At 37.3% G+C, this 17,875-nt stretch overlaps 1 protein-coding gene across 2 annotated transcripts in view; it reads left to right on the top strand.

Moving 5' to 3' along the window:
* Positions 1-17,875, top strand: part of hyd (E3 ubiquitin-protein ligase hyd) — a 670,489-nt gene that overhangs the window by 574,474 nt on the left and 78,140 nt on the right. For both annotated transcript variants that reach the window (XM_090375987.1, XM_090375986.1), the window contains exon 40: positions 9,849-9,918. In XM_090375987.1, coding sequence (XP_090232113.1) covers positions 9,849-9,918 — 70 coding nt within the window. The remainder of the gene's footprint in view (positions 1-9,848; positions 9,919-17,875) is intronic.

Below are 17,875 nucleotides of genomic sequence, written 5' to 3'. Positions count from 1 at the left end.
GGGCAAATCAGCTGCCTGAGGAACTCTGACTAAACAAAGGACTTCACAACTCTAAAGGTATGAATTGCTTACACCATTAGGGCAGGATGCTGACGCTGTCATAGCTTGGGATAACTGCCTGGACTTTCAGGCACCAGACTGACTGTTGTTGACTCAGCGGTGTGGGACTACAGGGGAAGTCAGATCGAGAGGAACCCTGTATAAATAAAGGACTAATCAAAAGACACAACTATTTAAGGTCATTGTGTCCCGCACAGTCGCGAGGTAAGATCACAGCTCACCAAGCATAACAATCCCGGTTCAAGGCCCAGTTCCCCCCCTCCCCCAAATAATCTGAAAATTAAATTTCGAAATTACAACTAACACTATCTACTGAGAAAAAAAGAAACTAATGTCAGAAAAAAATTGTCCTGTAGAGGTTCCGAGAGGCCGGGGTGTCCTTGCCTATTTATCGTCTCATCACGGACCTGTGACTTGCGGTTGCCCTCAGGGATCAGTTCTCGGACAAGTATGCTGGAACGTGGTCCTTGATAGGTCACTTGCTACCGAACATAATTGCACTACTAAGATCACTTACGCAGACGATTTAATTATCCTTGTTTCTGGAGTTTCCAGAAACAAGGATAATTAAATCGTGGAAAAAATCTTGACTCAATTTCCTGATTGCAACTTCAAGAGCTTGTCTCATGATTTCAACGTCAGCGCTACAGGTAATCAATGGCAAACTGCCAATTAAATACGAAGTACTGTACAATTACTTTCAGTATTATAGAAGGAAGGGTATTGCAGCACAGTTCAACCAGTTTTATGTTAACCCGGACGTGCCAGTGAAAGAAGACAGCACTAGATTAAGAAACCAGTTCCTCCAGGAATGGCAAAATGAATGGACTAATGCCAAAACTGGAAGAATTACTACCCTTTTTTACCTCAAGTTGCTAAATTTGATAAAAAAACATTGGCCCCGGTTTAACCCTGGTCTTCACCTAACTTTCGTTCTATCCAGGCATGGCAGCCTAAACTCAAAGTTATTTACTCTGGGTTTGGCTGCGTCTCCTCTATGTAAATGTGGCTCAGAGGAGACAGTCCAACATGTAATCTTAGAATGTCGATATTATGTAGATATTCAATTTGAACTTCAGGCATTGGCCGAAGTTTATGATGTTAAATAACATTCTTCAAGTTTTTAGAATGTAAAGATAATTATCAGGCACTGGCTAGCTTTGCTGACAAAGCTTTCCACAGAAGGAAAGGACTTGCCGACTGAGAATAATTGTTATTAGTGTACTACCACTGTGTATAATTGCCTTGGTATTAATCGTATTTTTACAGGACCTCTGATGAGGAAATTTATTTGTATTTATTGTCAGGCGGCAATAGATACAAATAAATTTGTAACCGAACTGGTAAGGTTTTAACTATCTGTATAGCTGTATAAGTTATGAAGGTTAATGTAGAAATTGGTGCCTTCAACATATTGTAATAACTGAGTTCCAAGCATTATGGATATATAGTCAAATGTGTGGCTATACTACATTGGTCTCAGGCAAGAGACTTATTGATTGTAATCATTCCTGTGAAGTTGGTGGATCAAGATGTTTTGCAAAACGACAAATTGTAAATAATGTAGTTACTCTTGTGGCAGATAGGGGGGAACCCTGGAGCCCACAGAAAATAATAAAATACTTTGAATACTTTGTGCCTCTCACCTGACTGGCTCAAATAGAAAGTACCACTAGTTATCTGGGGGAGGAGTAGTGGAGATCAGCTGCTTGCATCTGCCTGGGGTGAATCTTAGTAGCCAGCAGGGCTATGCTGGAACACCCCCTCCCCCCATTCTCCTGTATATATTTATGATGTAAGTGTCCAGTTATTATTCAGCATCTTATGACCAGGGGTTACACTCCCCTGTTGCATCTCCATGACCAGGATGTTAGTCTTCCCGCCGACCGGGCTAGCCGGGTGGGTAAAGTGCCTGCCTGGCAACCCAAAGGTCACGGGTTCGATTCTCACCTCTGGCTTGGATCAAAGTACTACAAAAACCTTGTGGGGGTGCATTATGGCCACAGAAGCCTATGCGCCAACAACTACCAAAAAAAAAAAAAAAAGTTAGTCTTCCCTGTGTCTGGAATGCTGCAAATGTCTTCCATCTTGACATGGGATCTCGGCATCCATGTGGCAACCTCATGGACTTTATCCCATGACCTTTACTCCCCTTCCCCTGGGGAGGTGCACCCCTCCCCACTACCCCATTTCTCTCTGTGTGAATGCTTCCACCTGAATCCTCTTATTATTCCCTCCTTCTCCCCGTCACTACTCAAGGGTTCCTTGCACGAAGACAAGTGTCAGCGATGTCTCTAAGTTAATTTCAGGAATTTAGACATTTCCTTCATATATTACATCCTGACTTACAAGTCCAGTGTCTTGGTCAGGTATTTAGATATTTAATTCAACTGTCAGCTAAATCACACATCACAGGTGATGTAATATTAGCAATAAGCTGCACCTAAATATCTTGTGGAAGGCTTAGGAGTTTTTTGACCTCCTGCCAGTCAAGAATCCCACACTTGCCAATGCAACTATCAGCAATCCTACATCATCTAATTTTGACATTTTCAGCCATTTCCAGGGGGTTATAGGTTAGTGTTCTGAGAGATAGTCCAGTTTGTGTTTTATTTAGACAGTTTTGTTGGGAGAGAACTCATTAGTCTTGGACTCACAGTAGTCATCATCAACTCTCCTCAGATAGTGCCTGTACATATTCAAATTCAAGTATTCCTTTGTAATAATCCTCCTGTGTTACAAATAGATATTCCTGAACCCCGAGTCGTGAATCTTAGAAATTAGGTGACTTCCGTGGTAATCATGTAATATGTAATCCCAAGTTTCATTCAATCCACAGCTGCAGTTTGAGCCATCACTAAAACCTAGGCTTCTAAGCTTATATTTAAAATATCCATGGCTTGTGATGAAAAAAAAAAGTCGCATTCAAGGTGGCATGTTAGGGCTGACAGTCAGTACCTCTGGTATGAACTGCCTGGAGACTGCACCATTGGTGCTCTCTCTTTCCAGTATATTTGTTACAATTTTTCCATTATCCATTTCTTCTCCTGTTTGGCATCACTAGTGATATCCAATTCAATTTTCAACATGTTTGTTGGGATGCCCTGCTTGTATTTATATGCAAGCCCATGATGTATCACCTCTATTTGTGAGGCAGCCACAGCCAGTTGGGCAGGGTTACGACTGTACAACAAACATAGGAGAATTATTCTGTGAACAGTTCTTAACTTTATTTCATACAGTGGTGGCCCTGCCACACCAGATACCTACCCCATAACAGGAAATTAATGGGAGGAAACAGAGCCTTATAGTTAATAACATGAGTTCTTCTCTTTAGACCCAGTTTGGACATAGTAATCCTGTTGATCATGGACACAATTTCTGACATTCTTTGCCTTATGCACTAGGTGCAGGTAGAAGCTCATTTTTGAGTCTGATTGTTGTTCCATCATTCTTGATAGTGAGGGGGGAGGGTCTTGTGACCTGTAGACCCCCTTTCAGTAATATAGACTGTCTTTTCATCTGATATGGTTAGTGTATGTGTGTTAGCCCAAGTTTGTAACCTCAGAAGGACTGCATTTGCCTACACCTCAATGCCAGCTTAAGCAGCTGTCTTGATGATCAGACTAGGTCTATAGACAGAAACTCATCCAAGAAGAGAGTCCTGGGGTCATCACCTTGTTACTTCTTGTGAGATTTCCTGTACTGTATTCTAACCATAATGACTATCCTGTAAGTAATCTTGTATGCATCCATTTAGGTTGGTGGGTATTTTAATGCAGAGGAGGTGCCTCGTGATACTAGGCCACCATAGGGTTTCAAAGGTGTCTGCAGAAGCCACTGGAGCAATCAGGTAAGACCTGGCATCTTCTGTCTTGAAATGAAATTGCCTGTTGGATGCCCGAGTTGTAGTGTCATAGTATATAGACAACCTGCATAATAATAGATGCTACAGTAATTTGCCCATTACTGGGAGGAGGGCACTGGATCGATATAATCTAAGGGTGGTTTTTTTTTTTTTACAGTTTTAGACTTTCATGTTTCTAAGATTCTATAAATCTGCCTTTTGGACAGGCATTTTGTTCATCAGAGTGAGTAGGTGAACTGAGAAAAGTCTAGCAAGCAGTGAACCTCTGTGAGCTCATGTCCTGAGCATTTATTGATTTATTGTCCCTTGTCCTCTCCAGTTCATATTTTAACTCTTCGTGGGTAAAGAATAGTTCCACTTAGTGAATAACATATGCAGCATTTGATGTCGTGATCTGTTGCTACAATTCAGTTTGCCTGTTGGGAAAAATGCATCCAAGATATTATTTATGGATGCCTTCCATCTCTGATTAGCATTAGTATAGGCATTCCTGCCAGTTTATAGCTTGATTCCCATAGGGAGGCTGTCAAGAATGTCTGACATCCTCCCTGAGGACATCTACCAGGAGTAATAGGCATATTGAAATTCCTTACGAGGCCTTGTGGATCTCCTTCCTCAAATCATCAAGTTCTTATGGCACATCATTTGTTTTTGGCCTTTTCATTTCTCCTCTGATCACGTCAATAGTACTATGATCACATCAATAGTACTTTCCCACATAGCTGAACTATTAGTGGGAAAATTATTTGGCTGGTTTAAGGACATTGCTCTGTAGTCCTTAATCTTTCTCATCCTGAACCACCTTTAATTCCATGTCCCCTAGTTTTTATGTTACCCTTAGATTTCTTTTCACCAAATGCAGTATCTTACATTTAGCAGGATTAAACTCCAGTGGCCATCTTTCTGACCTTATGTATAACTGATCTAAGCCTAAAGAAGTGTAGCCTTGTCCTGCTTTTTAGTCATCTTACCTGCCTTTAAATGATCAGCAAACTCTGGCAGATTTCTGTGTATACCCCCATCAGAAACAAGAGAAACCCCAACACTGAACTCTGAGGAACTCCACTTGCTACATTAGCCCACTCTGAAAAATATTCATTAATTACTGCCCTCTATCTCCTTTCACTTAGCCACCCCGATCCACTTTTCCCCATAATCTCCACAATCTCCAGTTTGTACAGTAGCTACTCATGGGAAGCTGAATCAAAAGCTGTAGTAAATCTAGATATACAATAGTAAAATTGTTTCCAGCATCTGAATGCCTTGTAAATGTATCATAATAATTAACCAAGTTTTTCAGGCACTACTTTCCCCTTTACAAAGCTATGGTATAATCCCTTCAGGACTTCATTTTTATGAAGGTGTTTCTTTATTGCATTCTTAATTACCAGTTAAATTTTTCTTACCCACTACAGAAGTCAAAGTCACCAGTCAATATTTGTTTCCAACTTAGCTCCTCCCTTATTAATGGGTGAGACATTTGTCTGGAGCATTTATTTCAGGTTGATTTTTATCCAACAACTATTCAAATACATGATGATGATCTCAGTAGCAAGCGTAATGGTATGATGCATTAGCTTACTTCATTCTTTAATATAACTGGATACACCTCATCTACCCCAGGACCCTTAGTCTTTTTATCTCCATATCATTAATATTACCACAATCTGTCTTTTTCTGTTTCTGCCCTATCCACATTCAAATGTGCTATCAAAATGGATTCAAAAACACCCGTTTAGCTCATCTGCAATTCCAGCTGGATCATCTATGGATTTTACCATTTCAGACCTGTGTATTTTTGCATTAACAAAAAAGAAAACCTCTTTATCCCCATTTTTAGATTGTTTTTATTATCTGATGTGTAGTGTAGCATTGTAATGTGATAATCTGTAATTATCTCATGCTTTCTTCTTGTATAAGATCTGTCAATCAATTCTCTCTCTCTCTCTCCCTCCCTCCCTCCCCCCATCAATTTTGGAAGCATCATTTTGTAGTACTTTACCACAAGAACAGACATGTTTATATCTTCCAAGATGATTTATTTAAATATATTTCATGGAATATTCTTATGCAGCAACCTGCAAATACCATCCCAATTGATAGTCTAAGATGACTCTCAACCACTATAGTTCCCCCTCCCCTTAAAATTGAAACCCTCTCCTTTGCCTTTGATCACCAAAATTTCCTTGGACACCACCTGTTTTTTTTAACGTTGTGGTCACCACCTACTAGTCGTTCCTGAACTATTAAATCTGATAATACTTGGATCTTTTGTTGAAAACCATATCAAGTATATTTGGGTGTCTTTTATTTTTTTTTCTGATTTGTTGAAATAAGTAACATTTGTTCACTCTATTCAAAAAAACTAAACCCACAGTCTTTAGGCTATAGGCTTATGGCTTTATGTTAGTTAAACAAAAAAAAAAAAAAAAAAAAACTTATAAAAATTCTTATGCTTATAAAGTTTCTTCCAAAAACAGAAGAAACAATTATACATATAGTAAGCTAAAACTATTTAAATATTCAGTTAAATGTAAAACTGATCTAACCTGTTTGATTATGGCTCTTAAAGTTGTTCTTTTCCTATAATTTTCAGCACTGATTAAGCAAAAATAAAATTAAAAACCATCATTGTGACATTCCCACCAAAATTATGGAAACAAGGATTCTATATATATTAAGTTATATCTATTTAAATATTTAGATCAGTGGTTCCCAAACTTATTCAGCCACTGTCCCCTTGGTTCCATAAACTCATCCCATAAAAAGTACTGTTCAAACTAGAGGTTTGCATGACCCGCTAAAGAAGATAATAACACAATAAAATTGAAAACAGTAACAATTAATTGCACATTTATTCAAAATCCAATTAAAACTTATTTTAATTAATTCAATGAAACTGATGAACTTCATCTGGTGATACCAGCTTTTCAAAGTCTGGTGGTCATTTAGAAAGAGTCTTAGACTATTCAGTAAATTCTTAATGTGATGGATGGGCTTGGTGAAGTGATAGCAGTTTCTCAATGTCTGGTGTAAAGTCACTTAGCAGGAGCCTTAAATCACCATGTTTAATAATCTGGAGTCCAATTTCTTTGATTGGAGAGAAGTTGGATAACCACACTAAAACCAGCATAAAATATTTAAAGCTACTTCACAAACATGCAGAAACCTTCACCCTATCACAGATGCATGGTAACTAATTTATGAGAAAATCAATAAAAAAAAATTTTAAAAAAAGAAGTAAACTGCAGCCATTATCAACCCACTGCAGGATGGAAGCCTCCCTCAACAATTCATGTTGAGGGAAATGGACCATAACCTGCCATGCTGGTCCATTGCAGATCAACTTTATTTAGCGGTCAAGGGCTTTAACCTCGGTCTACTCAAATGTGTGCTACTGCACTCCGACTCCTTACCACTCGGCTATGGAGCCATTGGCTATCTTGTGACAACTCTGAATCATAAATACAAAGTAACCAGAAGAAATAACTTTGAAAGTGATAAGAATAGTAAAACTTTAAATATGAAGCAAGGGAGTTTCCCTAGGCTCTAGCCTGGTCGATCATAATAACCGATCAACAGTCTCGGAGAGCCCACCTCCAGAGGATGGTATCACTTACTTTGGGAACCGGTGATTTAAATAAAAGCTAAATGATTTAGTTTAACTAAATGATTAGGATACTTAAAGCAATTTCATTTACTACAATTTACAATGTAAAATAAGTAAAAAACTCCGAATATCAATTATTTCTTTGTATGGTTTCCTTTAACATGGAAGCAGTTTTCCAATTTGTATATCTGGTGTAGTTCTAAGAAAAAATATTACTGAACGTTATGATTTTCCGAATACTATACCATATTATTATAATAGATACTGCAGAGGTGTGAATGAAAATTTTTAGGACATAACACACTGCACTGTTAGTAGGTAATGTGATTTTTGACACCTTCAAAGGCATAGAATCTAACTTCATGTAAGTGTATCTATTGAATCACAGGAATGCCACTTCTTTGTTTTGTAGTTCCCTTCCCTCATTCTATATGAGAATACAATTGTTCTTTTAGTGGCATAGTGTGTGGATAAATCAAAATGGAGAATAATGAGAAAATAAACACTACATCTTGTGCAGAGTGTAATCTGTCTTTAAGTGAGTGATGAAGTGGTACAGGGAGTGTTACAAAACATCTGAGATTAATCTGTAAAAAATTAAAGACAAATTAAACTCTGCATGCAGAAGTTAGAGTGCTTATTTTCTTACAGTTTCCTATACGAGAATAGTTTGCAAGTGTTCATATATACAGCCACTCCCCCTACTTACATAAGAGTTGCGTTCTGCGGACTCTACGTAAGTCAGAATTTCCCTAAATGCTCATGCAGCACTCGAAAATTTGATTGAAGCAAAAAAGATGTTCGACGAACATATAAATAGAATTATTTATTCAATTTTTTTATATCACGTGCAGGAAAAATTACAAAAGTGCACAAAATTATAAAATTACAAAAAGAGAGAGGAGACAGGCATAACGTCAGCAAGTTTTACATTTTGAGCATCATTGCCAGAATTAACTCTCCAGCTAGCTGATAAGCACGCTGCTGCAGAAGTTGAGGGCTGTGGAGATTTAGAAGGGGTTTTTTCCAACACATTACAAAATTTCTCTGCAGCTGCAGAATTGGCACTGGCAACTTCACCACATACTTTAATGTTTTGGAAACCAGCATGATGCTTGAACCTATTAAACCACCCATTTCTTGCCACAAACTTGGCTTGGGTTTCACCATACTTATCTTTAATGTCTTCATAAATACTTCTTGCTTTTTCTTGAATGACCATTGGACCCAGGGGCACTTGCTTCTGAATCTGATTTTCCTTCCATATTATTAATAGCTTTTCCGTCTTCCATATAGCACCTGAACGCTGTTTTGTGATACTGTCTATCTTAAATGTGTTGATCCTTTAATTATACGCGCACTGTCCCTTAAAATAGTATTCACTGTTGAAGCAGCGAGACCCTAATTCCTTGCAATAGATGACAAACTTTGTCCTGCTTCATACTTCTTAATTAATCATCTTCATTTCTAAATCAATTTTGTTTCATTTCCTAGCACTCCCAGCACTTGCACTTTCCATTGGTCCCTTTCCCTTCACCATTGTAATAAGTAAATAGGAATGAAAAGAAGATTCTGAAAATTTATTTGTGTTTTATATGATTGAAGATTACAGTGAAGGAGAACTCATTTCACCGTAATACCATAGCATATAAACCCACAGAATTCCATTACCGTAATCGGTATTATCGCAAATGCAATAAGATCGAGTTTACTACCCATTTATAATTGCTTGCACTAACAGAAAAAGCCCAATAAACCTCAGAATGCAAATTGTTTTTATTGTTTTATGGTAGTGACCTCCAGAAATGTGTTTTAGAAAAATATCATAAAGGTGTTCAAAATTGATTCTTATAACGGAACATATGATAACAATAAAAGTGTAGTGCAATTTCCATTATAAAAATGACCTTTTAGAGAGATAAATAGCTTAGTTATATGGCAAAAATTTCAACTTCCAAGATCTTGGAACAAATTACCAAAAAAAAAAAAATGTGTTATTGGGGTCACATTACGATATTTTTACGATACCTCCATTTATTCCTACCGGATGAAAAATACGTTTGCACCGGCCATCAAAAACTTATGTAGAGTCGAATTTCCGGGGAGTGGCTGTTCTGACTTTTGATTAATTTGGAATTCCTTATATGTATCTGTATATTGAATTAACAATTAATTTGAAGGAACTTTTCCATTTCATAACTTTGTTTTACAGTTTCTCCATGAAATCTCCTTTCCTCCTGAACCTTTCCATATTTTTTTTACAGTGATTAGTTACAAAATTCAAGTTTGATAAACTTTTCTCTTTTCTAGGCTGTACTTTCTTCAGACAGACTGCCAAACCTTGAAAGTTGTCAAGTTGGAAGTAGGTCTTTGCAATATAGTAAGTTACTGTTCATTTTAGTCAAAAAACTTCTGCAGTTTGTTGAATTTTCTCTGTGAACTTTAATTAAAATTTAATTAATAAATTGAAATACTGAGTTTAGTTCCTAGTAAACTCAGTATTTCAATTCTGTACACTGAGTTGTCTTTATAGTAGCAGAATTGCCAACTCTCCTGATTTAAGTAGGAAGATCGTATGGTTTCACTCTTCCTCCTAGTTCCTAGTGAAAACTACTTTTTTCCCAATTTTTTGAGAAGAATCCTGAAGTTTCACTCTGACCACTAAATTCTATTTTAACAACACACACACACACACACACACACACACACACACACACACACACACACACACACACACACACACACACAATAGGACCTCAGAAATTCTGAACTTGTTGAATATTTCTCCCAGAATAGTCAATCATTCAAGAGCAGAGAAATTATAAGGTGGTTGGTCTTTAAAAAAAAATAAAAATAAAAAAAGGCAATGCAGGTGTCAAATTTCTTAAACAAATATTTATCCACTGGACCAATCTGGTAGTACAAGTTAACATTTTGGCTTAATGATGATTCCTATTATCTCCACTCTGTTGGAGATTATAGGAATCAGAGCTACTGTATTATCTAATAAAAATAACGAATTACCCCTGAATTTTGCTATTAGGGAAAAGGAGGTGATTGTCCCTCTGTATAAGGCAATGGTCAGGCTATGCCTTGAGTACTGCGTACAGGTCTGGAGGCCTCGTTTTAGGAAGGATGTAGATTTGCTTGAGCATGTACAGAGAAGGGCAACAAGATTGGTGAGGGAAATGAAGGGATCCTCTTACCAAGAGAGGCTTAAGTTCTGCAAATTGCAGTGGCTGGAGACTAGGCACCAGTCTAGTGGTGCCTAGTCTCCACTAGGCACCAGTGACACTAAACCAGTCCCTCCAAATGCCTGTCCAGTTCCTCCTTAAATTTATTTAACCTATCAACTCCCACAACGACAGATGGAAGTTTGTTCCAGCAATTAACCACCCGCTGGCTAAAGGCAAATTTCAGCCCATCTATTCTACATCTGTCTTTTCTTAATTTGAATTTATGTCCCCTTAGGTTCATAATCTGAACAAGTGGAAGGATCCCATCAGAATTCAGCGTGATCAACCCATTCAGGGCCCTGCTATCAGGTTAATATTCTGAATGTCCTTTCTCTCTGTAATATGAAGAACAACAAAAGGCACTTTTGCTATCTGTTGATTTAATGCAAGCTTATTACCAAAGAGTTACATGGTAAATTTAGGTATGTCCATTGGAGACTATGCAGAAACACAGTAAATTAAAATTATATTAATAAATCAGATGTTTTGTAAACTCTAGAATTCCTGGTTTACTTTGCCAGTGAAACACATTAGAAATAATTAATTGTAAAATAATAAGAGGAGTTTACCTCAATATAGTACGTAGAACACTTCCATATGATACCCTCCAGAAATTAAAACGGAAACAATGAAAAAAATTGACAACTTACCGGTACATTAGAGTAAAATTTAAATAAATAAAAAAAACAATTAAAAATCAAATTAACGCAATAATTTTACAAATATTATTATCAACGTAGAACGTATTGAGTATTACAGCTCTGATTCATACTATCTAATAGAAATAATTAAATAAAAGGAAGCTCAAAAAGAAAACCAAAGAGCTGGACATAAGTTTACAAATATGTTATTCATTAATGATGCAGTGCCACAAAAGACTATGGAAATACAGAGTATATGCATATATTGAACTCTCTTCAATTGCTGTACAAATAACTGTTGCACTTCTCCATGCTGAACTAAGCAGAAATGAAAAGGGTGTCCCTCATGGTGCGGAAGAAGAGAAGACAAAGTTGAAATTTTGCTTCTTTTTTTTTCGAGTAGAAGTGCAACTGTCATCTGAGTGGAACATTTTCATATATATGTTGGCATTTTCAGTAGCTTAAGATGGCTTGACTGGTAGAATTGTCTGTTAGTTCCTGAACAGTCTGTTGGTTTTATTGTACGGATGTGGGAGCCAGTGCCTGTGATGTGGGGGATGGTTCCCCCACCCTCTGACAACACTCTTCTTTTGAAAACATGTACCAGGTCATTGTTAATTAGAAGTCCCTTGTATCTGCTGATGGAATCGGGAGAACAATAATGAAAAATGATTCTTTAAAGTCTCCTCAATCTGTGCATTTCTCAAAAACATTGCAGTTTCATTAAAGTTCTAACATCTGGTGTCAACGAAACGTTGAGCCGAATACAAGTGATAACTCCCCCCCCACTCATGTCATTTTTCATGGATCTTTTTGAACACTTCCTTTGACTTTGACCTATATAAACTTCTTTGCCAACTTCACACTTAATATAATACATGGATTGGTTAATTTTGCCTTTGAGTTGGGGGGGAAGGTTTGAGCAGCTGCTGAATGTTTCTAGAAGCGGAGTATCTTGTTTTGAATTTGTGGTTTCTGGCTAACAAGGTGATCTTATCACTTATCTCAGGTATTGTAGTGAGATGTTATGGGTGTTAATTCTGGTTTTCTAAACTGGAAACTACTGTGCTTGTACTGAAGGGTAGTGGGTACCCATTATGAATGAAGGTAGCCCAGTCTGGAGGTCAGAGCCCTTGCAGATATGGAGGGCCTGAAGGATCTAGAATATAAGCATCCCAGGCTTTTTTTGGATCAGGGTTGGTTTGACCAGAAGAAGAGGACCTTGCCTGAGTTTGGTAGCCTTACTCTTGTGGTTATCAAATGATCTTACCTGCAAAATAGCACACCTTTGAAAGAGAACCAAATGGTGTCTCTACCTTTAACTTATGTTCAGATGGTGGTGTTCAAATCATTGCAGAAACTGGAAAGCAACTGTTTGCCCTGGCTCCAATTTGCTAACATATTATCCATGTAGCATATCCAAAATTTTGGCTTGTGTGGAAAGGAAATAATGGGTTTATCCTCAAGAGATGTCATTAAGAGATGCCAAGAGATTAACACCTCAACAAGAAGAAAGGGCTGTGTTACCCGACTACTGAGGCCACTGATTTGAAGGTACAGTAAATCAGGGTATCTGAAGTATGACTGCCTTGCTAAAAGATGGATTAGATGATGTCATGGGGCTGAAATAATTTCTAATACTGTAGATCCCTAATACCGCAGCTCCCCTTCCTAGCAGTGTTACATTGCAATTAAAATCAAATTGATCGGCACAAAATTGTATCAGAAACTTTCCAACTCAAGCAAGGTCCTCCTCTTCCAATCTAACTGTCTCTGATCTACAAAGATTGGGATTCTTAAATCTGAGATCTTTTGAGCCCTCCATATCTGCAAGGGTCCTTACCTCCAGGATGAGCTAGCCCACATAACAATATCTTCATTCATAATGGGTAACTGCTACCCTTCATTAGAAGCATAGTTGCCTCCACTTTAGAAATCCACAGAGCTAACACTCGTGATAAGGCACCTCCATAGCCAGGTGGGCAGGAGCAGTAGTGCGTAGTACATGCTTCTTGATTAGACTGGGGTTCGAGCCTGTGACCACCAAATACAGAGGATGCGAAAAGATCAGGGAATGACCACCGCATATCCCCGGAGCGATATGGCCTTAGTTGCTAATGCTCCTAAAAACCATATAACAAACAACAACGTGATAAGTTCTCCCTCAGCAACTCCTCAGACCTCCCTATTGCAAAATTAATACTCCTTGTATCATGTTCAATGTGGGATTTATGTAGGTCAGAGGCAAAGGAAACTGCACAAAAAGATCAATGAGCACAAATGCAATGTGCATCTCAGGAAAGTTTTTATCTCGGATCTGGTCCTACGTTCTTTTGAAACCAAACATTGGGGGTTCGGTAAAATTACAACACAAGATCAGCTCTGATTGAGGACACCTTTTTAAAGAATTATTTTTCGTTAGGACTCTCAACTTCCAACATTAGTTCCAAGTGACTTCTGGTTAACCTGGTGCATGTTTTTAAAAGGCAGAGTTTTGTTACAGGCCCCCCCCCTGTATCACAAGCACCAGTTCTCACATCCAGCATAACAAAACCAACAGGTTGTTTAAGAAGAACTAATGCCGATAATCCTACAAGCTGGGCCATTTGCATCTTCAGAAAATGCCAACTTTTCTCAAAATGTTCTGCCCAGAGAGAAATAGCAAAATTTATTCTTTGTCTTCTTCTGCAATGAGGAACACCCTTTTCACTTCCAGTTGATTCCATGCAGACAGTGTAACTTATTCAGACACCAATAATTGTCAACAATCACCGCACATTTGATATCCATGTGATAGCTTACTCTCCATTCCTGTAACCCTTTGTAGCATTGCATTATTTCAAATAACATATTTGTTAACTTGTGTGCAGTTCTTCAATTTGTTTTTAAGTATTTCTTTTATTTAATCAATTCTGATGTGTTTACAAAATGTTTGATTTATTAATATAATTTAAACACAAAAACATGCCAGCAATAACTACATTTAATGCAGTTATTCCTGGCATGTTTTCTCTTTTTCAGCATTGTCTCCATCAAAGTGCTGCTAAAGTTTACCATGTAACTCTCACTGGTAATAAAATTACATTGAATCAGCACATAGCGTGAAGCATCTTTTATCATCCTTCCTTTGATTTCACTGTATAATGCTTTTCAAAAATTACATAATACAGGATATGGCAGACAAACTAGAGGTAGCAGAAATTTTCACTTATTTGAAACAGCTACAGTGTTACAATAAATTATAAACATAAATGGAATAGTTTGGTTGATAGTACAAATACTATCAACCAAATGTTTATTGCAATATAACCCTGTAGCCATTTTTGTTCTAGCAGTGTCAAACAACAACAACAAAAATTGGAAGTTAATGTATTTTTCTGTTACTATGAAATGATAATTACAATTTAAACCACTGTTACTCTGTGACAATTACCTTTATCTTTAAAGAGCACCATGTCCTGGAAACATGGTCCCTTGATCAAATTCACAATGCCTCTCAGTGGTCAGGATGTCCAGGAATGTAAGAGAAGGGAGATGACATTATAAAATCAGAGAAACTCAGTAACCTATCATACCCTCTAAAGACCAGTTCTCTTCTAATTATGTACATGGATTTTTAATGCTGAGTATTAAATTTAAAAAAAAAAATACTTGTATATGAATTTATATTCTGTTGCCAAGAAGATGCATCTCTATCCATCCCATATTTCCGTTTATTGTCTTATCTTCAAATTTTCTTATATGCATAGTTTTTATTTATTTTTTTATTAATTTTCTATTGGAATGAGTTATAAGTGCTATGGAATGATTACACAGTTCAACAAGTATTTTTCATCAGAAGAAAAAATTTGTGGACTAGGTAGATCTTTGGATGCTGGTTCTGAATCTATTTACAGTTATCCTCGAGCATACCTAGAGGATAACTCTGGTGTGATAAAACCAATTACATAAACGTGATGAGACTATACTACTCACATACCTAATCGGCCGATCTATATGAATATAATTATTATTGTTTATGCATTCATATTTTGTGTAATTGTTTGATTATAAATTGTTTAAGACAAGATGAATTGCTGAAACACCTTCGTTGTCATGCCTCAAAAGTATAAAAATCATCCCAACAAATTTTAATGTGTATAGCTCTTTCCCAACTAAATCACAATTGATTTTCAGAAAATTTACCAATTGTACTTTGGCTGTCCTCAGGTTGACCAGAGTAAGGTGTGAGCACCACATCTTATTTGTACTGCTTGTTCAAATGGATTATGTGAATGGTTGAACAAAAGTAAAAAGTTTTAAATTATTTTGTTAAACCAATTTAAGATTGGTTTAATAAAAGGAAAGGGTTTTAAATTCATTTAGTAGGGATTATCTGAAATGTGTCTACAATTAAATTTCAATCTGAATTTAGTCTTCCAACTTATAAATACCTTGTCTGATTCAAAAGGCTGCTGAAGCTGGCTACCAGCAAGCATTTTTATAGCAAAATTGAATGGAGCTATAACAAAAATTTGCTAGTGCAAAAATTTGCGTATACTTATTATTATACAGTATTTTACTTTTACATTTTTATCCTTCTGCTAAAATCATGTGGAATCACAGAGAATTCATGTAGCTGTAACTTGTGTTATGAATGCACATTGTAATCCATTTCACTTCAAGATGCATTGCAGGATCATCTAGACAAGACTGCAGCAATAATTCAGACAGAGCATGGGTTTGTTAAGGGAAAGTCTTGTCTGACAAATTTGATAGGATATTATGATGTGGTTACAAAGGAACTGGATGCAAAAAATAATTTTGATATCATATATTTGGATTTCAGGAAAGCTTTTGACACTGTTGCGCATTGAAGACTATTGTACAAATTGGAGCAGAATGGTATTAAGGGTAAGTTGCTACAATGGATAAAAGGGTGGTTAAGTGGGAGAAGACAGAGTGTGGTAATCAATGGGTGCTGCTCTTCGTGGAGTCCCACAGGGTTCGGTGTTGGGTCCACTGTTGTTTTGTATATTTATCAATGATATTGATAAATATCATTGATAAATATCAGGCTTAATGTCGAAGTTTGCAGATGATACAAAGGTTGGCAGGGTTGTTAATGACAGTAATGGCAGTGTGCTACTGCAACAGGATCTAGATAATTTGGGCAGATGGGCTAAGAAGTGGCAACTGAAGTTTAAACATTGACAAATGCAAAGTACTGCATATGGGTAGAAGTAACCCCAGTGAAACGTACCAACTGTGTGGTACTACACTTAAGGCGGTAGAAAATGAAAAAGACCTAGGAGTAATTGTGCAGTCAGATGTGAAGTTTTCTGAGCAGTGCAGACAGGCTGCCAGGGCAGGTCATGGGGTTTTGTCAATGATATATAGGAATTTTGCTAGCAGGGAAAAGGAGGTGATTATCCCTCTGTATAAGGCAATGGTCAGGCCACGTCTTGAGTACTGCGTACAAGTCTGGAGGCCTCATTTTAGGAAGGATGTAGATTTACTTGAGCGTGTACAGAGAAGGGCAACAAGATTGGTGAAGGGATCCTATTACCAAGAGAGGCTTAAGTTCTGCAAATTGCAGTGGCTGGAGACTAGGCACCTGTGCGGTGATCTGACTGAGGTGTATAAGGCCTTGAATGGGTTGAGCACGCTGAATTCTGATGGGATCCTTCCATTTGTTCAGATTACGAACCTAAGGGGGCATAAATTCAAATTAAGAAAGGACAGATGTAGAATAGATGTGCGGAAATTTGCCTTTAGCCAGCGGGTGGTTAATTGCTGGAACAAACTTCCATCTGTCGTTGTGGAAGTTCATAGGTTGAATAAATTTAAGGAGGAACTGGACAGGCGTTTGGAGGGAATGGTGTGGTTTTTTTTTTTTTTTTTTTGGCTGATGCTGCATAAGCTCATACACTTGCTTTCTTTTGCATCACATGCCACTACTACTGCTACTTTGTTAATGCTTCTTGGTTGGGGGGGGGGGACATTCACAAAACACATTAATTTCCATCACAACATCTTTAAAGTTGCCACATATGTGAATTCAATTTGAGAAAGAATGATAATAAACCACATCACCTCTCTATCCTCTCCAGTAATATAATTTGTGTAGTTCTTACCCCAAAGTATCTCAACCCATCCACTTCCACAACACCAGATAGAGATTTGTTCCAACAATCAACCACCCACTGGCTGAAGGCAAACTTCAGAATGTAATTTTCAGATTTCTCAAAAAAAATCAACATTATGACATCCCAGAATTCTGAAAATTTGTATATAATCGTTGAAAATTAAAAGTTTGGAATTCATTGCCAAAAGAGAACACTTACTTTTATGCTGAACTGTAAATCAGAACTGATCTTAAAATTTGATAAAAACTATTCATATACCTAAAAAAAACGAACATCGTCACATGAAGGAAAAAAATAAAAATAAAACTGTGCCAAGCATTACTGAAGAGCGT

Source organism: Mastigoproctus giganteus, chromosome 6, assembly GCF_048544385.1.
Source record: "Mastigoproctus giganteus isolate SK-2022 chromosome 6, ASM4854438v1, whole genome shotgun sequence".
NCBI lineage: Eukaryota > Metazoa > Arthropoda > Arachnida > Uropygi > Thelyphonidae > Mastigoproctus > Mastigoproctus giganteus.
Note: the sequence above shows the minus strand (reverse complement) of the source record. Positions and strands in the feature narration are given on the sequence as shown.